We start from the raw sequence: 26,514 nt of genomic DNA on the forward strand, positions 1-26,514 counted from the left end.
ATTCCTCTGCTATCACAAAGTCAGAAAAAAATACTGAAAATAAAATATTTGTTATGTTTTTTTATCTGATAGACATCACTGAAAATATATTAGCATTCATTCAGAGTTATAATTCTAGTAAAAATAAAAAACGAAGACAAAAATATAACACTGAAGAGTAATACTTTAAAAAAAGGGGAAAAAAGCATGAAGCTCTTAAAGACGTTTCTAGACTAGATAAAGTTCATATTCCTTTTCAAATGCTGGAGTAGGATAGGTAAACTTGCTAATGAATCACTTCTCTTTTTTAACTCATTTCCAAAGTTCATTATACCAATACAGCAAAATGAAAGTAAGGATTGTTTAACCTCAAGTGGTTGTTACATATCAAAGATGATGAATATTTTTTGGATCAATTTAGATAACAGATTAGCGTGAAAGGATTTCTCAACATTTTTAACAGTTCAATGAAAAAGCAAACATTTGAATTTCTATACTTCATCCAAGAACATCACGTCAGAATTATTGTTCTAGTTACTTATATTGTTTGGAACTGAACTGTAAAAACTGTAAAGTCTGAGTACCAATCTTATTCAAATCCATTTCCTACTTTTGTATTGATTTGTAATACAAAGTTTAGCTCCCAGCTAAGTCAGGATTTCTCAAAAGCAACATGCAATGTATCTAAAATCTACCATTCATACAAAGCATGATCTCTTCATGAGAACTCCATTCAATGGCATACCTGAGTTAGAAAAGGTGCTATAGCAAATAGAAATAGAAATCCACCTACACAGTAGTCATAGAACAGTTTATTGTAGAACAGTTTATTGTAAGGAATGATGGACATCTATTCTACTGCCAGGTTTTCCTCAGAAGTTCTGCTGGCGTCTTTTCTTTGCTTCAATGGCATCTAGAATTGGTTGCCGCTTTGATTGATACCTTTGGCGAACCTCTTCTATCTCCTGCTCCATCATGGGATCAAGTGTCCCAAGTCGTCTTTGAAGTTCTTCAACTGTCCAGTTCCTCAACTAAAGAAAAACATAAGGCAAAATAAATAAATAGAGTGAACTTGCAACAGGCAAAAAGAAGAACAGATAGAAGTGGAAAAATGGAACCAAACATGTATTACACTAAATGGTTTGCTAAAGAATAACGTGGAGGGATTTACTTTTGGCAAATAAGTGTAATGAAATTTACTGTTAATGCTAGGACCTAATTACTGCTCCTACCTTGCCAAAAATGCACTTTTAATCATGACCGTCGTAATACCTAATTCCCAGGTAGTGGGAATATTTTCCCTTTATTATATAAGAAATGATGCACTACTTTGTTTTAATTCAGCAGAAAACAACTGCATATCATGTGCTATATTAAATACTTCTCCAAGAGAAGACATTATAGTACAATGAATATCCTAAATTGTTAACCAATATTATTTACAGGTAAGACTTATGTCTGTTCATTTAACCATCTTCTGAAGTCATGAGGGCCTTAGAAAAACTGACTTAGGAACTGCATTTGCATTTACAGGTACCCAGAGTCATGTGATCACAATCTGAGTGCTTGGCAACTGGCTTGCATTTACTACTGATTGCAGCATCCTACAATCATGTGATTACTATTTGTAACCTTTTTTTGCCAATCCCTGGGAAAGCATACCCATTGGAGAACCTGAATTTGCTTAACAACTGAGTGATTTGTGAAATAACCATAGTAAATCACTTAACCACCATTGGAATAATTGTATAATCGGGTCTGAGTTGACTTACAACTGCAACAGCCAATGGCAGAAAGATAATATTATCACCCATAACGATAACATGGGTTTAGCCAACAATCCTTTAAATGTATTAAACCAGCTAAAATTTTACACTATTCTTGTAATATTTGCTTCAGATCAGACTCTTCAACATGCAACCCTCACGAACTGAAATAATAGAATGAAGTATAATGCAAAAAAGAAAATATTAATTCAGGGTTGAGTGGAGCGTTTTGATTAAAAGTCCCATTGTCTCAAATCACTAAAAAGCTGCTAGGTGTCTGGTTAAAATATCATTTTCTTCCACCCTTAGTTTTTCAAATAAAAATACTGAATATTTCCAAGATTAAGCCAAAGGGTCCCCATTTTAATACATGCACACTTAAATAGAAGAATTGTTAGATAGAAACACCATGCACACACAAAATGCAGTATTCAAAAATAATCTTGACTGACTTTTCATGATTGAGCTAATTAATTTCTGGCTTTTTATCCCCCCCTCACCCCCCCCCCCCCCATTTGCAGCGAGCCAGAAATTGCTTTACTGTTGATTTCCTGCAACAATAAGCCAGATTTTCAGGGAAACAAAATAACCATGGTGAGTTTCTTGTCTGTTTTCATATATTCATACAAAATCCAGATGGGCAGAAAACAAAAACAAACCAAGAGTAAGGATGGATCCTGGTTTCAGACATAAAGCTGAAAAAAATCAAAATAGTTTTTCAAAATTTCTGTTGCTAAGTGATTTGTTAAGTGAGTTTCGGCCCATTTTACCACCTTTCTCACCACAGTTGGCAAATGAATAACTCCAGTTATTAAGTTCAGAACATAGTTGTTAAGTGAATCTGGCTTCCCCATATGACTTTGGTTATAAAAGGTGATTACATAACCTTGGGACACTGCAACCATCATAAAGAGTCAGTTGCCAAGCATCTCAATTTTGATCACATGACCATGGGGATGCTGCAATGGTCATGTGTGAAAAACAGTCATAACTCACTTTTTTCAACTTCGAACTTGTAACTTCGAATGGTCACTAAACAAATTGTTGTAACCTGTAATTCATGTTCTCAAGAGCATGTCACTCAATAACTTTAAAGTATCATAGACTGTTTTGACCTCCAGAGACCATTTTATAACTGCAATATGGCTGTTTTCTCAAGATGGAATGGGAGAATTGCAAGCATTGCTAAAACGATAATAAAATAGAAGAGCAGGAAACTGAACCATGGGTGTGTGTGTGATGCAGCACATAAGTACAGACCTCTCCCGATTAAGTGACACTACTCCATTCCAAATATGCCATTAACATCTTCCAAAGATTAAAGTTTTTAGATCATAAACTAGGTCCTGACAGAGGGCAGACACATTAGTCTAATTCCATTGTCTCAGTAGACATTATTCATACATAAGTTCATTCTGTCTGTTTTCACCCAGAAACAGCACAGAACAAAATACTGAGAAGTGTGAAAGTTAAACAATGATCTTATAACCAACAGACAAATCTGGAAAACACAATAGAGCTCTTTACTTAATAACACAGACCAATTGTAATATCTGAACACCTACTCTGGCAGTCACCTTTGTTAATTATATGAGATTCTCAACTGAGATACCGGTAGTTGATAAGAAAAAGAAACCTAAAATTCTTGGTCAGGAAGTAACTTTACTGGATCCCCTAAGTAACGACATATTGGAAGAGAAGTTAATAGACTGAGCTAAAATTGAAATCATGAAGTCTATGGGAAGACAGAATGAAGGAAAAGTTGACTCTCAAATGAATTATTTATAGAATTTATAGAATTAGACTCTACTGGAGGTTAGGCAAGTTTCAATATGTGTGGGAATTTATCTTCATGCTGTATGCCTGGGATCACAAAAACTCTGCTCTGAAGCATCTTATAAGCAGGCTGTGTCTAGCCTAGCATGCAGCAAAATTTTGAAGCCTTGATACAATCTCAACAACACAGGTGTGAAGCAAAACGTGTTGTATTGAAAAGAAAATAACACTGCTTAGGAGGACAGGCATTAAAATAGCTTAAGTTTCCACTATCACTTTTTATCCCATTGTCATATGAGGAAAAAAACTCTGTAAGAGTTGTAAAAAATCATCCTATTTTTTTTTGGAAAACCTCTATAGGGAAATTTACTGGGTATATACATTATGTTTCATTCCAAGCCAAGAAGAAATCTTTTTCTTTAAATGTTTGCAGTGTTAAAAACTATTTTAGTGCTTTTACGTTTTCTACTTTTCGCCTAGTTTTCGTTTTATATGTTGAATTATTTCCACACCCCTTGCTATTATTTTAAATGTTATCTTCATCCACATTTTATGCTTTAATGTACCTGTTGAACGTACCTGTTTGAGAAAAAAGTGGTTTATAAAGCAAGCTGGAACTACAATCAATAATTCAATAATAACAATTCTACAAGGACTAAAAATGACACTGGGCATGTTTTACTTATCAAGGTTCTAAGTAAGCATCACATTTAAATCTGCTTTTGAAAATTTTCAATTATGTCCTGAGATGACTTCTGACATTAGAAATTACATTTGTTCCAATACTGGTAATGGCCCCAAGCATCATCATACATATTTATCTGCATGCCTGTGGCGGTCTTTCTAAAAACAGTTAAAAGCATTTCCCAAAACACAACGATTCTTTGCCACAACAGCTACTGGAGGAAAAAGCCAGTGACTCTCAGCTCTTCACAGGCTCATAAGCTTCTCTTGATCCAAGCATTGTTTTGTTGCCAAGAGAGCAGCTGGGCCAGTTTTCTGTACAAATTTCACTCAACTGTTATTTACTTAACATTTGTTCTAAACACCACAGCAAATGGCATAACATAGCTGATCTTAACTGTTCTTGGAAAAGCTAAGAGAGAGATTAATACCTGGATGGGATCAGGAAAACTCAAAGTAATGGTCTAGCCTTGGAAATTAAATAAAACACTTCCAAAAGTGGTAATAGCAAATCCATACTGTTGTCAAGAAAACAACACTACTATATGGCACCAGGTGTGCAGCTTGATTCAAGACTTTACTATTTGTGAATATAATTTTCTCCAAATCTTTATCATATACTGCGTAATTTGTTGTCCTGAAGCCACACTGAATGCAAACCAAAAGAAGCATGAAGCGTAAGTTTAGTTAACTAGTTAGGCTTGCTTTATTTATTGTACTGAAGATTGTAACTTCAATCTTAGCCTATATTCAAATATACAGTATTAGCTTGCAGACGTGGTAATTATCTTTGCAGGTAGTTCTTGACTTACGACCACAATTGATCCCAAAACTTCCATTGCTAAGTAAGGCAGTTGTTAACTAAGCTGCACCCCATTTTGCAACTTGTTTTGCCACAGTTGTTAAGCGAATTATTGCGGTTGTTAAGTGAATCATGCAGTCTTTAAGCAAATCTGGCTTCCCTCATTGACTCTGCCTTTCAGAACTCTGCTGGGAAGGTTACAAATGGTGATCACATAAGCCTAGGACAGTGCAACTGTCATTAGGAAATTCCACTTGCCAAGTGTCTGAATTGGGGATGCTGACCAGTGAACATGAGGATGCTGCAAAAGTCATAAGTGTGAGAACTGGTCATAAATCACCTTTTTCAGAGCCTTTGAACTTTGAATCAGTCACTAAACGAATGTCTGTAAATTGTGAACTACCTGTATCTGAAATAGTGAGTAGACATCAGCACTTTTGGGAAATACTGGGTTCATATTGTAGCCCACTGTGAGGAAATTTCATATGCTTGAGAAATGTAAAATCATTTTAATCCCAGATTTCTATAAATGAGTTATAAAGCTATCATTTGAACTTGTTCCATTTGGATTACCAAGTGTTTTATACACAGCCTAAAGCAATTAATACTGGAGTAATCTATTGTACATGGACAGATGATACTTTGTTTCCCTTCAAAAATAAAAAGAAAGCTGTACATAATATCCCACTAATTAACATTTTTAATTTTTCAAATTCAGGCACTGATTTCTTTTAAATGTAGATTCTACTCAGTCATTCCAGTGGTCATAGTAAGGAGACTCTCAGGAAATGTCAAGTTTTATGACTGGATGGAAAATTAAAAAAACAAACAAAATGAAAGTGCAGCAATAAAAACCTTCATAAAATACTATTAGAAAAACGCCAAAGCTAAATTCAACATATTTTACTTTTATATATGTATAGTATCAGCTTGATGGTTGCCTAAAGCTATCAATAAAAAATAATTCATTTTAGTGTAGTGCATCTAGGCCTGTAATAGTTAAATATTTTAAGCATTTGACTGAAGGAAGGTGGGTTTTTTTGTAGGATGAAAGAAGGGAACCAAATCTATATTACCAGGAATTAAAGCTCCTAGTGGTTACTGTATATACTCCTGCATGAGCCCATCCACATATAAGGTAACCTGCAAATATTTATCTAACACACTGTGAAAAATGCACTACCTGCAGATAAGCGAAATTTTCAGAAATAGCTTATCTGTAGGTAATTCATGGATATCAATTTTTTACAATATTTTTATTAAAAATTCAACGATCAACTTGTGGAAGGGCTTATACTCGAATATAAATGGGATATATGGGTACCAAGTATATTACCATATACTTGTGAATGAACTAAGCCCTATTTTTGGGATGTGTATTTTGGTATCTAATATTTTTTGTTTATTTGTGAGTAAATGCAATGTCATAAATAAACAACTTCACATGGAAGAGATTTCTTAGTTATGCTTAAACGTATTTATTAATGCTAAATTTGTGCAATCAATTATCAAGCCCTGTGAGTACTTATGTACTCATCTAAATTTAGATCAGTTTTAATAGGGATTTCTGAGGGCAAATAATTATTTGCTTGTGTCCCAAAAGCAGAAAATATGAATCGGGAAGTTTTTTGAATTATCTAACTATCCTCTTTCATCAATACTAACAGCACAGTATGTTTGACGTTCTCTAAAATATAGTTAACAGATTATATTCTACAATTAGCAGCTGCAAAACTAAACTGGGATTTCTGACTGATTTCCTTTTCAGAGATGGGAACTGCCATACTAAGGGCACTAGCAACTAAAAATGAACTTATTTCAACTATTACTCAAGTTATAGCAATAGCACTTAGCACATAGGCTTATATACCGCTTCACAGTGCTTTACAGCCCTCTCTAAACAGTTTACAGAATCGGCATATTGCCCCCAACAATCTGGGTCCTCATTTTACCGACCTCGGAAGGCTGGAAGGCTGAGTCAACCTTGAGCCTGATGAGATTCGATCTGCCAAACTGCTGGCAGCCAATGATACGCAGAAGTAGCCTGCAGTACTGCACTCTAACCACTGCGCCACCGCAGCTCTGACCACAGTTGGATTTCTGTGTAAGCCAGTGCAGTCATAAAGCAAGCCATCATGTGATCAGATCCAATTTTACAACCATTTTACCATGGTCATTAAATGAATCACCATGGACAGTAAGTGATTCACCATGGATATTAAATGAATCCGGCCAAAAGTGGGCTTCACATAATTTAACAACTGGTTTGCTCCAGGACTGAAAATGTGAGTGCACGTGTGGCCTTCTGCACATGCACTTTGTTCACACATGCACTTGCATGCATGTGCGTGGCTCAAAAAGCGCAGCTAAATAGGACAGCATAGTGCCCAGGTGGTGGGCCACCCGCAGATCACAACTACCGACTGAATCCCACCCCTGAATCCAGCTTCCCAATTGATTTGCATCACAATGCACAGAAGACAGGTCATGTTATTAACCAGGGATTCTACAATATTGACAAGTTTTAGGGATCAATATTCTATTAAGTAAACATTTTTAAAGCCTGTACTACACAATCATGAACAGGGCAGGATGTCTGAATCTTCTAGAAACAGCATCAGTACAGACCAAGCACAAAATAGCTGCCACATTTGAATATAGATATGACTTAATTTTAGTCTTCAGCAGAAATATGACTATTACTTAACACTTTATGCAGAGGTCTTCAAAATTGGCAGCTTTAAGACTTGTGGACTCCAGCATAGCTGGCTGGAGAATTCTGGGACTTGAAGTTCACAAGTCTTAAAGCTGCCAAGTTACAAGATCACAGCGATTTCTGCTTCAATAATTTTAACTACAAGACTTTTGGAATCAATACATATAAGCTCCTTTTCAAATAAACCTCTTCTCTTCTAGCAGGGTATGTGCTATGGCAGTGATGGCTAACCTTTTTGCCATCGCGGGAGGGCGGGGGGGGTCTCGCACATGTGCCCACACCCATAATTCTATGTGCCCACCGGAAGCTGGCAAACAGGAAGTTTCTGGCCTCCAGGGGTGGTGGGGAAGGCCGTTTTCACCCTCCCCAGACTACTAGAAAGGCTCTGGAGCCTGGGGACAGCAAGAAACGAGCTTTTCCCACCACCCCCGACGCCCTCTGGAGGCAGGAAACAGCCTGTTTCCCTACTTTTGGTGGGCCCAGAAGGCTTGAAAATCAGCTAGCTGGCGCGCACATGCACACCAGAGCTGAGCTCGCGTAGCCACTGATATGGCTCCACGTGCCACCATAGGTTTGCCATCACGGTGCTATGGTGTTAGGAAATTTTGGAAGCCGCAGTGCCAACACATTTTGTTGCCACCAAGTCTGAGAAAGTTGATCAAGACTACATGCTCAGTTTAAGTACTGGCAAACGGGTTCAAAAACTTGGTCAGCAATTAATATGAACTCAATTCACATTCCAGGAAAAAAGACCAATCCTCAGCAACACTGAGCCAATTTTTACAGACATAGATGAGCAGATGCAGAAGTTTCTCTGTTTCTTCAATCATTGCTTTAGGTCATTGCTAAATCATTGCTAAACAACTGCAAGTCACCATAAAGATACATTATCTCAGACTGTTTAAATTAAAACTGGTGTCACTAGAGACAAAGGGCTCTAAATAATAATGGATGAGATTAATTATCAGAATCCACTTCCATCGGATTTCATCCTTTACAGAGAAACTGCTTCAACTACTCTGATGAACTAAGTCAGGAGACAGAGATGGAAGAAATAATTCTGGAATCTATTCTTGTAGGTCTCTTAGCAGTTGATAGTTACTTTCTTATTCTACACTGCCCTGGTTTTTTTAAACTTTGAAAAGAAATTTTCTGAAATGGCAAGATGTCACATTTTTTACAAAAGGCCAAATTAGATATTTTAGCCAACAGGATCAGGTCTTAAATATTTATGTGTATATATCCTAGTCATAGCACAAACTATGAAATAAGATGATGTGACCAGAAAGTATCAGAGACTGGAAACAATTGAAAAGGAACATCAAGTGCTATGTGGGAATTCCTGTAAATTTGCAACATGGAAAGCTATTAATATTTTAGAAGATCTAAAAAGTAAAAAATCTTAGCACAAGCATCTACTCTTAATGCAGCTTAATAATTTAGGCTTATTGGATGAGGAGATACTGTAACCAGCCACACGGAGTGCATTCATAACACTATGTACATTGCATTTTGGTTCAGGATATTAGAAAGTGGTGGGGAAAACTACTTTATTCTAAGCTGCAGTTCCCTTATCAAGGACTGGAAGACCTGAGACACTTTAATATATGTTAAAATTTGGCATGAAAAATATGGGAATCCATTTAACGTGTGAAAAGGTTGCCTAGAATATTTAGTTTGGGTTAAGTAGCAGCTCTCTTTAGAAGACAAACAGCCACCTAATCAGTAATGTGGAGGCACATACCCATAATTCTTTAGGCTCAACTAAGCATCTTGATTTTTAAACAAGGGAGGGACTCCAGATAGCCTGGGAAAAAGGAAAATAGTGTCTGGAGAATTCCTTATGATGGGTTATTTTGTTTTGCTACCAGGCAACTGAATTAGTGTTTCTTCATTCACAGGGGCCTAAGGGGAAAAATGTGCGTATTAAATATGAACATCTTTTCCCAGTCATATTTACTCAACCCACCACAGAGAAGGCAGGGAATGCTACAGGTCCCCTCTCCTAAGGAGGTCCATCTAGCAAGATCAAGAAGAAGGATCTTCTCCACGGTGGCACCCTTCCTGTGGAACATCATTCCTGCAGAGATAAGATTGGTCCCCACTTTGACATTCTTTCGCATGGCCCTGAAAGTGTTGTGGTCCACCAGCAGCCTGCGAAGCTGGCAGCAGAGTCGGACAGTGAGGAGGCTGGGGAGGACAATGGGCCAGTCCTGGAGTCAGGGGAAGGCCCAGACGAGGGCTCTGCGTCAGAGGCAGAGATGGGGCCAGGGCCATCTGGGAGCGATGCACGGATTCCGGAACCTCCAGAGACGGACAGCAGAGAGGCAGAGGAACAGGAGGAGCCTGTTCCTATTGCACGCATGTGAAGAGCTGCTAGAAGGCAAGACCAGCTAAAGCAAAAAGGACGACTCGGGAGTAAGGCCAGGAGATGATTGGCCCTTCCCATAAGACTTAAAAGAGCAGCAAAGGATCTTGGGCTCTTTGTAGAAAAGTAACATTGCTACATTTGTTTCTTGTTGGCGTCTCTTATTTCTGAACTTCATGGGGCTCTGCCAAGAAAAGCCTTTGGCAGGATGCCAAAGAAGACAAAGGTTTGTGATAAGATCGAAGGACTTTTTCTGAAGGACTTGTTTTGGAATTAATTTGGACTAAGCTGAGTATGAAGTAATTCTCAGCTGTTCTAATAAAATATGCTTGTTTAGGACTGATTGTGTCTGGTAATAACTACTTGGGTCTAGGTCACAAGAGAAAGCATGATTCTGCGGCTGCAGATCCCAGAATGATATGGGGCCCATCAAGTGGCTCAGCTGATTGTTGTTGCCAGGGCGATGGGGGGTTATTGTTTTTTGTACTGGGAGTTTATTGTTATAAGTCATCAGGAGTCACCAAGAGTGAATTGGGCAGCCATATAATTTTTCTTAAATAAACATCACCAATTCACTAGTTCACCAATTTGTTGTGACCAGCACTCATTTCAACACTCATTTAAGTTCAATTACTCTGTTATTTTGATAAATATGATTTTGCCCTGATTTTTTAAAAATGGTTCAGGAAAAGAAGTTGGGAGTTTAAAGAACAGTAATCAGGCTCCATATACTCACAACAGTTCACTACCAGGTTTCAGCATTATTGTGATGATCTAACAGAATGTTAAATTGAATCCAGGTACACAAGTAAACTTGCTTTTAGGTCAAATTTAACATAGACTTTGAGAGCAACTTTGAGAGATCCCACTTATCAATAACTTCTCAAGACATATTCAATTTATAGGATATCAAATGTGATACTCCCAAAATGTAAGAGGTCCACTGCCTACTCCCAATTTTACGGAACAGATTTGCCTTGCTAATCCAGTTTTATGAGACACCGAAATACAGTGGCTTACTCCATTAAAAAATAGGGCAAACGGTATGGTTCATTTGAATTTTACGTAGCATGCTACATAACCATTGTTCCAAAACAGTGAGTGCATGAATTTGTACGCAACTATGTTGAGCTTATGAAAGGGAAATTCACTGCACTGGGGAAATTCAGACTTCTGATTGTAAGTTGAACTGAAATCCTGCAGTGCTTCTGAAAAAGAAATATGATTTACTAAAATCAAGTCATAAAAAGAAAACAGAAAATTAATAGAATATTTATTCTCACTTGAACAGTTTGATGCTTCTGTTCTATTTGCTTTGACCAATTCTTCTGCACAGAAATGTAAGTATTAGAATCTGGATTAAAGAAATCATCAATATTTAGATTAAACAGTCACTTATAATCACCCATGTGATCTAGAGTCGTCCATACATATGATTATGTAGTATTTTGGTTTACCCTCGTCTCAGCTGTTAATAGATTCTAATTGGCTATGGCTAATAACACAAGTAAAGCAATTATAATAAATAGCTTAATTTTGCATTAACAATAAATTACAATGATAAATAAATTGTCTAGTGTTGTCCCAAAGAGCTGCGGCAGGATATGCATAATGGCCATGCTTTATTTCTTTATTTATCAGGTATTGCCTCAGGAAAAGCAACAATGAGTTTTGAGCTCCTGTCTTTGTACCTTTTCATTCTCTAATGAAAAATAGATATCCTAATTTCATTCTTACAGGACTAGAAAGATTTTAAAGTGCATGATCTTATGACTCATTTCCTTTTCATGTGTAACATAGGGCCCAGACTTTTGATACCTAGGTGTTATTGCAATTCTAAGTGAATAGAATTTTCTATACTATATTTTTGTACACTATATTAATTAGGTCAAGGCTAATGTTAATTGTTAGCATTCAAAGATATATTAAAGGAATTTTGCCTGATCTGAACTACCTATTCATAACAATTTCACCTTTACAAATTATTTAACTGATATTAAATGTCCCTGCTTAGATGTAAAAGTCTATGGAGATTCTTAGTCATCCAGGTCATGGTTGTGCCAAAGGTGTTTTTTTTCAGGAGGCAACTGGACTTTCTGGTTTTTCTTTGAAGACGTTTCATCTCCCAACCATGAATCTTCTTCAGCTCAGAGTGAAATGTCTTCGAAGAAAAACCAGAAAGTCCAGTTGCCTCTTGAAAAAAGCACCTTTGGGTTAGATGTAAAAGAAAATAGTAATTTTAATACAAGTGTTCGAGGGGAAAAAATGATGAAGAAATGCATGCAAATCCCACATTTTGGAAAATATGCTCATGCTAGAACAAATGTAATTTCTGCTAGCATTTAGATTTTGATACAAGCTTGCTTGGAAGGGAAGAAATGTCAGGGTGCCTCAACTGTCTTGTTTCACAAAAGCCAATTACAAGCATTTCATCTAATAAATCTTTAAAGGACATCAAAAGGCTTTGATAATTTAATCTAATAACACACAAAGGACGCTGTCTTTCTTCCATTAATCCTACCCTGTAATTGAATTAAAAAAGCAAAGGTCAGCATCTCAGGATCAACAAAAATGAAACACAGACCTTTGTCGCATAGCCATTTATTGTAGTTGAAGCATTAAAATACTTACAAATTGAGAAATTGTTGGCTGTTTCACGTGGGCATATTTTCTCCTCAAAATAAATACTTCATTTTCTGATTTTAGACAGCAAAGTAGTTAATACTTAATGAAGCAATAAATCAAATTACTAAGCTCCGAACTTCATGTACACAAACTACTTTTAATAACAGAACCCTGAGTTTAGCCTTCAAAAATTTCTGCCTTATTTGAAGAAAATATTCCTCAGAGAGTCCTTGAAGAAAATGTTTTTGCTTATTCTATGAATAATTATATGAATAATTAATAATATATATGAATAATTATAGAATAATTATATGAATAATAATTATTCTATGAATAATTCTATGAATAGTATTATTTTATTTATTTATTATAGGTTTATATTGTATTTTTGTATACTGTTGTAAGCCACAGGGGTCCAAAAGATGGACAAATATATACAAATTGGACAAATATATATCAGTAACATAAACAATATAGGCTTTGTGCATTTAAATTCCCTTTCTACAGACAATATTAATCTTTATTCTGCTATTGGGCAGTACTGATAGATATAGATTATACAGATACTGAAATGCAAACTTTTAATAGGGAAGGGACATTCATAGGACACAGGATATTTAAGACACAGAAGACTTTGTAAGCTGCAAAAACTGATTCCATAGCATTCACAATTGATGAGAAATCAAATCTTGCAGTTTCAATTTACCGACACATTAACCATATCGAGCTTCTAAGAGCCTGAATCAATCCTCTGCAGGAAAAAAAATATATCTGGCCCATGGGATAGTTTCACTGAATTGGATTACAGTAATACATTCTGAATTACGCATGAGTAATTACTTACAGCCGACAGTAAAAAGAAATCACAGCTAGCCTAGCTTTCAAACTTAGATTTAAGAAAATTTACTTTCTTAAATAAAATTTTATATAATGCACATATTTTAAAGATCTCACATTATTTCATATACTCCTTGTTGCAATACTTTTCTTGCAGTCATTCTTGAATTATATTAGAAGACAATTATTTGTAGCTCAGGGTTGAACTGGTTGTTTTCATGCAGAAATTTCATTACTAAACAAGTTAATATCGTAACTTCTGCTAGCATTGATTATGTTACCTAGTTTGGTAATGAAATGTCTACAAGAAAACAACCAAGCTCAGAGAGCACCAAGGACCCCATGGAACTATATTAATTCACAAATTAGAAACTTGAAAGGCAGAAGAAGTGGGTAAAAATACTTAGGAAAATCTATATACATACATTGGAATAAAGAAAAACAATCACACTCTTTGAAAAAGCTTCACAAAGGAGCAAAAGAAGTTTTATAATAAACAGCTGCAGTATGATTGCATCCTTAACTATCCTACTTCTAATTTTATATAGTATTCTTCACTTCTAACCTGACATACTTTTGCTATTTAATTTAAACTAGAATATTAAAACCAGTTACATCGTTCACAGAAACCGGTTATTACCAAACAGGATGAGGGATACATTTTATTTAGAAATAAAGTTGCCAAACTCTATAACTCTGGAACAGGGGTCTCCAACCTTGGCAACTTTAAGCCTGGCAGATTTCAACTCCCAGGACTTGAAGTCCACCAGGCTTAAAGTTGCCAAGGTTGGAGACCCCTGCTTTAGAGGGTATACAGTAAAAATAACAAATACAGTTTAAAAAACCCAAATTCCTTAAGAAAAACTACCATTAAAAGATAATCAAACACATCAGATTGACTACCCATTCTAACCCAAAGCCTAGATTACATTTTCACAGGTCTTTTGAAGATGGCCAGGGTGGGGACCAGGTTTATCTGATAGAAGAATGGTGTTCCAAAAAACATGCCTCCTAGGTCTCATCAGGTGACTATGCTTTATGGATGAGATGAGGAGCATGTCAACAGCATACAGGTTGGGCAAAAACCATGGAAGACCAGTGGTCTTTAGAAAAGCAGGCTTTATGCCATGGAGAGCTTTATAAGTAATAACCTACACCTTGAACTGCACTCAGAAGCTGAGCAATTCACAGAAGCCAAGCAGCTCATGGAGCAAAAGTGTCAACTGTACCCAACAACACTTGTCTATAATTACATATACCACAACATTTGGTACCAGCTGTGGCTTCTGACTGCTTTTCAAGGGAAGTCTCATATAGAGTACACTGTAATAATCCATGCATTCAGAAAATACTGACAACAAATATTTTTTTTATGAAAAAAGTTTTTATTATTTTTTATAATCAAACAAATAACATTTTCACTTGTATATTTAAACATTTATAAACCCAACCTTCCACCCCCCCTTTCCGCCCCCCTCCCCCGACTTCCCAGAAGAAAAACAGGGTATAAGTTTTATCAAACATACGCTAAAAGATGCTAAGTTAATGAAAGACTATAACTCCCTAGACTCCTTAACTCCCCTTCTACAGATTATTCATCAACCTCCCTTTAAACTCAAAATAACATATAATCCTTTAGGCCTAAGAGTTTTAAAAACATTAACAAACACTAATAGATCATTCAAAGCCTAAAATTCTCGTAATACATCTGTAAAATATTCTTAGTTCATTTTCTTAATCATTTTACTCTCCCTCCTACTTTTATTCTCAAAATTCAAATATTTTTTCTTAAACCTTAATTAATCATTAATTGAATTCTTAATTCATTTACTTAATCATTGTAATTAGTCATTAATACATCAATTATTAGACCAAAGAAAATTAATCTTCCCTTCTTCCTTTCTTTCTATATTTTTTCCATCTTTCTTCCTCCCTCTTACTTTTATTTTAAGGAGGTTTTGATTTTCAGCTGGAGGTTGATGTATCTTTAAAACTTGTCCCTTTCTTGGAATCATTTCTTCTGATTTGGAGCCCCCATATCGACTCTTCTTGCTTATATAATCAGTCAGTTCATAGAACAAAGAGTTAACTCGATGAGTTTGGAAAAAAAAGTCCAGTTGTTGCATTTCAATTAATTGTGTGAAAGCCTCTGCCAAATCTTCCGAAACCTCGTAGGGCCGATCAGTTTCTTCTTCTTTCTGCTCCAAATTATATTTTTGAAAAGTTCTATCAGTTAATTCCACAAGGGCAGGAAGAAAGTTTGAAGATTCTTGAGAATCAGCCAAATCCAGCTTCTCTGTTTTAATCAAAATGTCTCCTTCATTGTCACTGTGCTTTCCTTCAAAAACATCCTCATTTGCTTTTATATCCTCCACCAGTTCTATAAATTTTCGTTCCATGATTGCTGTAAAGTTATTAATAATTGCCATTTGGTTATTCATGGCTTCCTTTATAAAGTCTGTAAAGTCTCTGAAAAAATCCTCTTGGCTCTGTGAGTCAGTTTTCTGTGTCATTTCTGACGCCATTAGAGAGCTTCCACCACTTTCAAAAACTCCTTGCTTGGAAGCCATATTATTTTAAGAAAATTTTTCTTTTCAAAGCCAAAATATCTCTTAAGCAACTTTCTCAAATTTATTTGTAGTTTATCAAGCAAGATAGTCTTTTCTACACCCAGCTCTCAAATCCCAGCAGCTTTAAGTTCAGTCTCTAAGCACAAATCTATTAACAAGCACTTAACTTTCACTTTCAGTCCAGCCATAATGAAGACGCCATTTCCTCCTTCAGCTCAGCAAAATCAAGTAGAAACAATGTATCCCAGGAGTTAAGCAACATACTTGCAAAGGCTTGTTCTCCTGCTTCCGTTCTGCCTGCTTTTGGACTCAATTAGTCTCCTTGTTGAGAAGCAGAGTTGGTCGCCGAACGTCTGGCTCCGTTTAAAATGGAGTCGCCACGGATCCGGAGCTTCAGTGGGCTGAACGGGGAGCTCTCACCCTCCCAGCCCCTGGAACTGCTCCAGGGGTTCCCGGGGAGCTCTACCCTCGCCCACCGGCTCTCCTCTCCTTCTTCTCCCAAAGGAGAGGTTTTCAAGCCGTCTGACAGCTGATTAGCGCTGTCAGAACGGCTCCAATGGAATCGTGGGGCTGGCAGTCTGAAAAGACCGTCCGCGATGCCGGCGGTGCCAATGGAAGTCCAACAAATATTGACAACAAGATTCTGGCAAGATTCTGTCTATTAGGTATAAGCAAAAAAATAATTCAGTTGATTGGATTTCACTGTGTTGTCTTTGGATTTGGGCCTGACAGTGATTGACCAGGAAAACTAATCTGGATTTTGGGTGGATAACCTGATAATCCATGTTGCTATCATGTTGGGAATATGGTGCACATGACTGTTATAACATGCAAAACACACTGAAGAGCAGGAAAAAAAATACTCTGGGGGAAAACTATAATGATGTTTTTTTCAGACATCAAAATCGCAATATTTCAGAATAAAGGGATGACAAAATAAAGATATATAAAATTAGGCAATGTGTGAAAGTAAACAGAAAAATGCTTCATCCTTTCTCAGGACCATTCCTAAAATCTTTTAATGAAAATGAATAATGCAAGATTTGGGCAATTTTGTGCCAGTAAACTTTCAAAAGGAGTTAACAAATATATACAGGCTGAGGCTATCAGTGATTACCAGTTACTATAGTGATATATTGCCTCCAGAATCAGAAATAATATACCTCTAACCATCATTTACTAGGAAGCACAAAAAATGGTATCCAGTTTTATTGTTTGCAGCCTAACATAAACATCTAGTTGGGCAATATGAAGAGATAAAGTTGGTCAATTAGAACTTTAGTCTCACCCAGTTGTCTTTTGTTTGTATGTCATGTTGCATTCAACCTTACTTCAGCCTTACAAATATTCTGTAATTGATGGCAAAAAGTTGGACTCCGATTACATTAAAATAAATTAGATCCTCAATCATGAAACACACTGAGTTGGTTTTGTCAATATTCTCATTCCAAACTATCTTGGAGCGCTTTTGTGAGAAATATAACTACCAAAGCCTGCTCTGACATGGCCATTAAACCAAGGAAGCGGGTGGCTGGATTCCTTTCATCCTTTTATATTAGTGATGGTCTTAAATGATTTACAAAGGAAGTAAGGAGCCATCTTTTGAAGCAAAATGTCCCTGCTTAGTGATTCATTGTAAGACATACAGCCAGAATGAGATCACATTTCTCAAGCTTGTAGAACACCTCAATGACACTGCTGCACAAATACAGTAGCTAATTGGGAGCTAGGTTCACCGAGGTCAAGAAAAGTGTCTATTTCAAAAGTAGATTGGCAAACATTGCAATCGAATCTTGTTAGTCAAACCTCTTTTGGTGGCTTTTGTAAGTGACATATTTTGTACCATTTCTTATTTTAAAAAATTTATTCCTTACCTTTTTTTAAATTTTATTATTTTTATACATAGTTTAAGAGGGCAAACATAAAACTGAAGAATATAATCTCACTAAGATGAGAGCTTAAATTGAATCAGTTCAGCTATTCATACTAGATTTATAAGAAACCAAAACATTCTTAATATGATCTTCTGTTATAAACAATGTTCAAACACTAGGAGTCTTTATAGTAAGTTGGGTTGCAAACAGGGTGGATTTGATTTAAATCGAGTTGATTTAAATCACAATTTAAATCATGATTTAAATCACTAGTAAAAAGGCTTGATTTAAATCAACTCGATTTAAATCATAATTTTTAAAGAGCAACTGTCATCTCTGCTACTTTGACCCACTGTTGACTCACCGATAGTCCCAGTGTTGCAGAATATACAGCCTCATGCTCCATAACTAAGCTCCATTTCATGCTGAATAAACTAAATTATTTATGTATCTTAAATAGAAAACTATCTTACGATAGATTTTTACCCCAAAAGTTTTTTATTAAAATAAATTCGATAAAAAACAAAAAAATCCGATTTAAATCAAAAAAATCTGATTTTTTTGATTTTTTTAAAAAAATCATTGATTTTTATCCACCCTGGTTGCAAACATAACAAAAAAAAAAAACCCTCAATGAAAAAAGATTATATTTTTGCAAACAGTATCAGTGTCTGCTTTCAAAACTCCAAAAAAGTATTAAGGAAGCACCCCATGGTCATATGATCACGATTTGGCACCATCCTTGCCAGGCTTTCCACAAGCAAAGTTACTGTCAGCCCCACTTGGAACCACCTGTGCTGCACAGGATATTGTGTCGAGGGGTTGTTTGACACTCAACAGTTACGGAGAAGCTGGTAGGGAAACTCACAAGTCACTCTGTTAAGGCGGTTTGATGTTGTTGCGAGATCAATGCAGGGGAGCGGGGCTCCGCATCCCCACGCCAAATCCTTTTTGTTGGAGGGCCCCCCCAAGGGGTTAAAGTCACTCCGTAGGGGTGACACTCAAAGGAGGGGCACCCTGCAGGTCGCGGAGAGCAGCGGCTCTCCTCCTGGACCCAGGGTTTCTTCCCTCTTTTTTTTTTTTTTTTTTTTAATTTGATTTATATGCCGCCCTTCTCCGGAGACTCAGGGCGGCTTACAATGCGTTAAGCAATAGCCTTCATACTTTTGTATATTTATACAAAGTCAGCTTATTGTCCCCACAAACTGGGTCCTCAATTTACCTACCTTAGAAAGGATGGAAGGCTAAGTCAACCTTGAGCCTGGTGAGATTCGAACTTACAATAATTGCAGACAGCTGGTGTTAATCACAATGCTATCAGTCTGCTGAGCCACCAGGCCCTCTTTGCCAAAGACAAAGATGAGGCAGCCATTATGGCTGCCGTGAAGCAGGGGAAGCTGAAGAAACCAAGATTGTGCTGGAGTGGTGTGAGTGGACAGTGATCGGAGCTGGGTGAGGTGATTTTTAATTTTTGCTTAGGACTTGACCCTAAAAGAAAAGAAATCCAGGACAAGTCACTCTGTTAAGTGTCTCTGGCTTCCCTGTGCTCACACCAACCCACAATCTCCTTTGTCTGGTCTCCCTGTGCAGTATCACAAGCACAAACACAAGACTGCTTCTCTTGCGCTCCCCACACTTATGCAGAGCCTGTACCCGTCCCCACCTCCATTCTCCTTACCTGGTGCCCCTGCTGCTTATATATGGTTATAACAGCAACCTGGATTGCTGAGACTGTTGCTGCTAAGCAATGGATCATTTGACTTGTGCTTTACGACTGCATTATTTAGTGCCAGCAATGCCTGTCCCAATTGCCATTGTAACCTGAGGACTACCCGTAAACCTTATATAATTATATGCTCGTTACAAAAAACTTTTTAAAAAGTAGACATTAATTATAATTTTATGGAATCCATAAAATTATCCATTATCCATATTGTTTTCTTATAATCTTTTAATCACAATATCTTACCTTTCCAAGATATGCCAATGTTATGAAATGCTATGGCTTCTGACTTTGAAGGATCTTTTCAAATGTTACAAGCTCAAAACATATTCACATGTGTGGTCAGTTTTATTCTAATGTTAGAACAACATACACCTTTTGGATCTTGGAACAAAATGTCATCGATCTGGAGAGTTCTAAATGCAGCAAATGAAGCAAAACTTGTTCATTATGAACACAGCGTTCAGCCCACATAAACAATTAAAGCAGGATCATTTACATCTGGGTGAAATCAATGTTATTAAACCATTTTCCTTGTTTAAAATATTAATTTATCACAAATAGAGATATTGTATGGATTTCCCCTCATTTATTTGAAAAACTAAGTCTCTAAGTGTCTAGATTGCCTTGCAATCAGTCACAGGAAAAGACGAAGATAAAAAAAAATCTATCAGAGTCAGTAAAAAGTCCTGCTTCCCCTCCCTCCCCCCCGCCTCTCATGCAACCATTTCACGTAGGCTGAGATTCTCCCAAGATGCTATAATTTGTCTTAGTGGCAGTAGGAGACTTTCAAGACCCATTGCAGCACTGGAGAACATATGAGATGTAGAGGAAAGGAAAAATCTTTATAGCTTCATCTACTTCTTCAACACTGATTTCAATGGAAGGCCTTCCCCCAAACTAAACCTAGAACTAAGAAGAAATTTCCCAATAGTTAGAACAATTAATCAGTTGAACAATTTGCCTCTAGAAGTTGTGAATGTTCCAACACTGGAAACTTTAACAAGAGATTGGACAACCATTCGTCTGAAATGGTATAGAATTTCCTGCCTGAGGAGGGGGTTGGACTAGAAGACCCTAACCCTCCAAGGTCCCTTTCAACCCTGTTATTTTATTTTATTCTAAATGAAGTAAGGGAGAAAGAATTTTCTAAGAACTGGATATTGCCATTTTAAGTTATGCTATGTTCATCTGATAGTACTGAGTTTTTCTTTGGATTGTCATTTGATGTTTTACCCAGAGCTGACTGACTGGGGCTATAAAATAAAAATTATATAAATTGTGATTCCCTTGTGAATATGACCTCCTTGCAGTAATCAGATTTTAAAAATAAACTTGTTTGGCATCAAACTGTCCTCCAAATTTGATTGCCGTCAAGGAAGATTAGAAGGAGAAACATCAAGTTTTATTTTAAAAAAAAAATTGAGTGGTGTGTATAAAAAAAAAAAAAGCAAGATACCAAAGCATTGTAAGACAAAAAAAACATCAGCACAAAAAAGTAATACATCATCAGGCAAGTTGGTCATTGTAAACCAGAACATATTTTCATTAATCAATAAACAGTAAATCATTTGGCTTCTTAAAAAGCCTCACTATCAATCATTTCCATAAATAATAATAGATGTTTCCTCTGTGCAACTGGTAAGACCATTTACATTCTTTGAGAGCTCTTCTGAAGCATTTAATGTATCAAATCTTAGAAAGTGAAATATGCTTGAGGAAAATAAAAGACCTTCATTTCAGCCCTATTCTTTTATAAAAGTTTTCTACAGAAAACACACTCTGCTTACTAAAGATTCAAAACCTGGCCTTTAGCATCTGACATAGTAGGACTAGGAAAAACTTTAGAGTTGCTGTTGGAGGAGAAACTAGTAGGGACACAAGAATTACTTAATGATCTAATATAAAAATTTGTATAATTTAGCCTGGAAGTTTACAACGTATGTTAAAAACCTATAAAGATTCAAACACTATTCAATATTTTCTACAGCCAATCTATGGCCCTGGATTGATTAGATGTAATATTTGTTCTCTCAAATGTTAAAGCACTAAATTCTCTGCAATGAGTTCCATGACTGGTCACCGGCCTTGATGCTACTGGCCTTTTGCAAAGCACTGAAGATCTGGATATATACCCCATGGCCTCAGAATTGGAAGTTAGATATCATGAGATGTTATTATTCTTTTAAATGACCAGGGCATTGAGATTGGTTTTTTTCATTGCTTATAATATGTTGTTAGCTGCCCAAAGCCACATCCGCTAGATGTAGGGACACTTAAACTGATTAAGTAAATAAAAAATGGAATATATAAATGTATATGTTACTGCAGATTCCTTCTGCTGACTGCCGGCTATCTGCAATTTGGCAGTTCAAATCTCACCAGGCTGAAGGTTGACTCAACCTTCCATCCTTCCGAGATTGGAAAAATGAGGACCCAAATTGTTGGAGAAATATGCTGACTCTGTACACCGCTTAGAGAGGGCTGGTAAAGCAGATTACAGATAGTGACCCCATGATCAGTGGTGAAATCCAATTTTTTTTACTACTGGTTCCGTGGGCATGGCTTGGTGGGCGTGGTGTGGCTTGGTGGGCGTGGCAGGGGAAGGATACTGCCAAATCCCCATTCCCTCCCCACTCTTGGGGGAAGGATATTGCAAAATCTCCATTCCCAACCCACTCTGGGGCCAGCCAGAGGTGGTATTTGCTAGTTCTCCGAATTACTCAAAATTTCCGCTACCGGTTCTCCAAACTGCTCAAAATTTCCACTACTGGTTCTCCAGAACCTGTCAGAACCTGCTGGATTTCATCCCTGGTAAAGTGGTATATAAGTCTAAGTGCTATTGCTATAGCACATATAGATTGCTTTCAATATTTTGTAAAACAAGAGCACAAATGACCTTTTTTTATATAACTGCTGTGCATTTAAAAACATCTACTGCACCTTAGCTCTAAAATGTTCAATGTAGCCAGCACTAGGACTACAAAAAGCTTTGGATTTGAAGTAATAGCTCTCTGAGCTTGACTAGATCAGAAAATTGATTCCATGGGAAGGCCAGAATTGCATTTGCTAGTTGCTAGTTTGCTTAGTCAGGAATGAGTCAACTCAAGTCTCTTCCTAACAATATCTCCTTTCCCTTGGGCTTCAAGAATGTCCCTACCCTTGTTGCTTCTGTATATTGTCTTCAAGGCCATCTCTGTGGCTCTCTACACAGAAAGAAACATTTATTTCAGAGAAGGACACTCGGCATGTCTCAACAATTCCTTAAAGGATCCTGTAGCAACTGTAGATGGCAGCCATTCAATCCAGAAGAAAGGATGCCTCTCCTAAAGCAGTAGCTGACAGATGCAATAGGGGTACCTCCCTGTAATCTAAAACCACATTTCTCCTTCAAATCTGAAGTGCTGCATTGCCACAGGAAACACCAGGCCAGTGCTGAAATATTATATAATATTTATATATATTATATATATTGTTGTTAAAGTTGTTAAGGCGAATTAAAAATAATATGTAGCATTGAAGGCGTCTAGCATTTACAGCATTTATGTAAGCAGAAAATTCAGTTATAGGATGACATGCTAAAAGGATGTTTAGTATATCAAGGGGGGCGGGGTGTCTCTTTTGCTAAAAGGAGGTTTAGTATATGACAGGAAAAAAATGTCTTTGGATTCAGGACAGAGACCTGTTAATAAAAATACTTGAGTTTGCTAGTTGATGGCATCTAAGTGATTTTGCTGATTTTTTGGGTAGAAATCTTCAGGGAACCTCAGAGCTGAAAGTTACATTAGAAGTCAAAAAACGATTGTGGAAAAAAGGCTTAGATTAATGGCAAACATATCCTGTACTGTTGTCAAGAGAACTACATAAAAATGTCCAGAAGTTTAAATTGAATCAAAGGAAACTACTTTTTTTTTAAAACATGAAATGTAATAAAAGAACACCCAGTAGTCTTTAATGAGTTTCAAGGGCTACAAATTTTCTAGAACTGAAGGTAGTTATTCTTAATGGTGTTTCCCAAACGTATTTTTGTCAGGTTACACTGAGGGAAATGAAATAAACAAAAATGTCATCTTTTATAACTACTTTATTAAACAGAACTTAAGGTAATAATAACTATAGTTTCCAAGTTCATGTACACATTTAAGCATGAATATTCATAGTGAATACCTTTTTCCATCACTATTTTGATGGAACCTGTACTGGAACCTGTACTGAGTTTCACAATCCTTTTACATCTTTTTGACATCTCCCAATTTAGAAATGAATCTGAGTAGGCCAATCTTAAAGAGGTTTAAAGCAAATTAGAAATGTAATGTAAAACTTTTCTGTGGTATAAAAATCTGAGCAGTTTAGGAAAGATGGGAAGGAAACACTTATCAACAAAACCTACTAAAGTAAAAGAATTTATTCAAACTGCAAGGCTGTAGTAATTTAATAGCAAAGCATGACTAGCATTATATTAGGTTGTGCAATTAGTGTCACTAATTGCATAACCTGATATAATGCTAGTCAAGCCTTGCTATTAAATTACTACAGCTTGCTATTAAATTACTACAAGTGCTCTTCATTACTGTAATCAGTAATTCTACACACAGAACTCTTCCATCCCACATTTATCACCTACAAATTTTCATGCTAAAGTTTTGCTGTATTTCTTTAGCTATTAGCTATAAAAAGTAAAGCCAAAGGTTTACCTCCTATCAATCATGTCTGCCTCTAGGCACAATGCTCAACTCTGTTTCTTGGCCAAGGGAACCAGTGTTGTCCAAAGACAATTTCTGTGGTCATGTGGCCAGCATGGCTATACGCCAAAGGCACACGGAATGCTGTTACCTTCCTACCGAAGTGGTATACATAATATAACAAGAACATGGCTACATCTTAAATAACATATTTCTTTCAGTAACAATTTAGGTCAACCAGAATTCTGTTTTTAAAAATTGAGCACTAAGTGGTGAATGACACCTCTAAGAAAAGCAGATGACTCTGAAAGAGATGCTTAAGACTTTTCATGCAAAACTTCTAAGTAAAATCCCTGGTCTGGAGGAGTAGATGAAAAGTTATCTGCCCAAGTGTTAATAAAAATTACAGTCTGAGCAACCAGAAATCTGGTTTGATATGCAGAATAAATTTTGCAGTTCGTGAAAGAAATTTATCTACATAAAATCAAAAGGGTCAAAAGCATCACAATAATCTTATTCAGATTCTTAAGCATTTAGCTTGTCAACGCAGATCTAATTTCTTACAATCTATCAAGGGTACACAAAATTAGGATGATTTTCCAAGCTCTGTCAATGTCAAAGTAATTACTTATTTATGGCATTCATACCTTCCTTTCAGCCACAAAGACTCCCAGAAAGGCTTACAAATCAATAAAAAGAAGAGACAGTCCCTGACCTCAAGTTTACAATCTAAAAAGAATGGGCTGAGAAGAAAAAAAAAAAAAAAGAATGGGGAAGGAAACGGAAAGCAACTAAATCCAGACCCAGGATCTTTTGTGCTTAGCTCTTGTTACAACTATCTAAATTAGCTTTAAAAAGCCAAAGCTGTCAATCTTATGATCAGCTGAAAAAGAAGTGTCAAATATTTGTGGGCTGTCAATTGTGCCCCAGAATGCTTCTGAACTCTCCCTGTGCTGCAGTCTGATAGGAAAGGCTGTTAAACAATATTTAGGAGACAAATAAAGAGAACTGATGATTGTTTTGGCCCACTTCTCTCTCTTTAGTATGGCTTGGAGGAATGATTTGGAGAAAGATTGTATTAAAAATGCTGCAAGAAACACTTGCTAAAAATCTACGTCTCAATAACAAGATGATTACTATAGCTTCAGGTTCGTTTGCCTGAAGATTGTTTTAATCAAAACTAGTTCATAGAAGACAAATAACACTGTAACAGCCCAAACAAATCAAGTCAGTTAAATTTAGGTCCTCTTATTTTTGCATCTTTTCAAAATGTATTATAGGATAGAGCAAGGGTGTCAAAACTCGCGGTGTAAGGTGACGTATTGAGACTTTTCCCCTTAGCTAAACCGGGTGTGGCCAGTGCGTGACACATCCGGCCTACAGGCCGCAAGTTTGACAGCCCTGGGAAAGAGTCTAGAATGTTTCCCCTAAATATGCTACCGAGAGATCCCATAACAACAGTGGTCATAATAATGGTAGCCATTTAGCAACCAAATTGTTATACAGGTACTTCTTGATTTATAATAATTCAATTAGTGATCATTCAAAGTTACAACAAAAAGTGATTTATGACTGTTTTTCACATGACTGATGCAGCATCCCCTTGGTCACATGATCAAAATTCAGATGCTTGGCAACTGGCATGTATTTATGACGGTTGCTGTGTCCCCAGGTCATGTGATCCCCTTTTGGAAACTTCTGACAAGCAAAATCAATGGGGAAGTCAGATTCACTTAACAACCATTTTACTACCTTAACAATTGCAGTGATTCACTTAACAACTATGTCAGGAAAGATCATGAAATGGGGCAAAACTCACTTAACAACTGTCTTGCTTAGCAATGGAAATTTTAGGCTCAATTGTGGACGTAAGTTAAGGACAATCTGTATACTATTTTCACAGTAACTGAATGATTTAGCCGTAATATAATCAGAAAATAAGCGTGTTGAACAACATGTTGATTTTATTTGCATTCTAAATGTTTTTAAATTGTATGCTTTAAATAAACACTCTTTACATTTTTAAATATTTTAAAGTGTTTTCTGGTTGCTTTTCAAGTTTGCCTTTGAAATGGCTATTTCTTTCTATATCAGTAAAAACAGAAGAAATTA

At 36.5% G+C, this 26,514-nt stretch overlaps 1 protein-coding gene across 1 annotated transcript in view; it reads right to left on the bottom strand.

The window, feature by feature from the left end:
* Positions 1 to 816: 816 nt before the first annotated feature.
* STK4 (serine/threonine kinase 4) overlaps positions 817 to 26,514 on the bottom strand; it is a 65,228-nt gene continuing 39,530 nt past the window's right edge. Inside the window, exon 11 of the mRNA XM_070939997.1 lies at positions 817 to 1,010. Within this exon, the coding sequence (XP_070796098.1) occupies positions 852 to 1,010 (159 nt within the window). The 3' untranslated portion in view covers positions 817 to 851. The remainder of the gene's footprint in view (positions 1,011 to 26,514) is intronic.

This window comes from Pituophis catenifer, unplaced genomic scaffold, assembly GCF_029215685.1.
Source record: "Pituophis catenifer annectens isolate HBS135680 unplaced genomic scaffold, rPitCat1.0.hap2 SCAF_3, whole genome shotgun sequence".
Taxonomy (NCBI): domain Eukaryota; kingdom Metazoa; phylum Chordata; class Lepidosauria; order Squamata; family Colubridae; genus Pituophis; species Pituophis catenifer.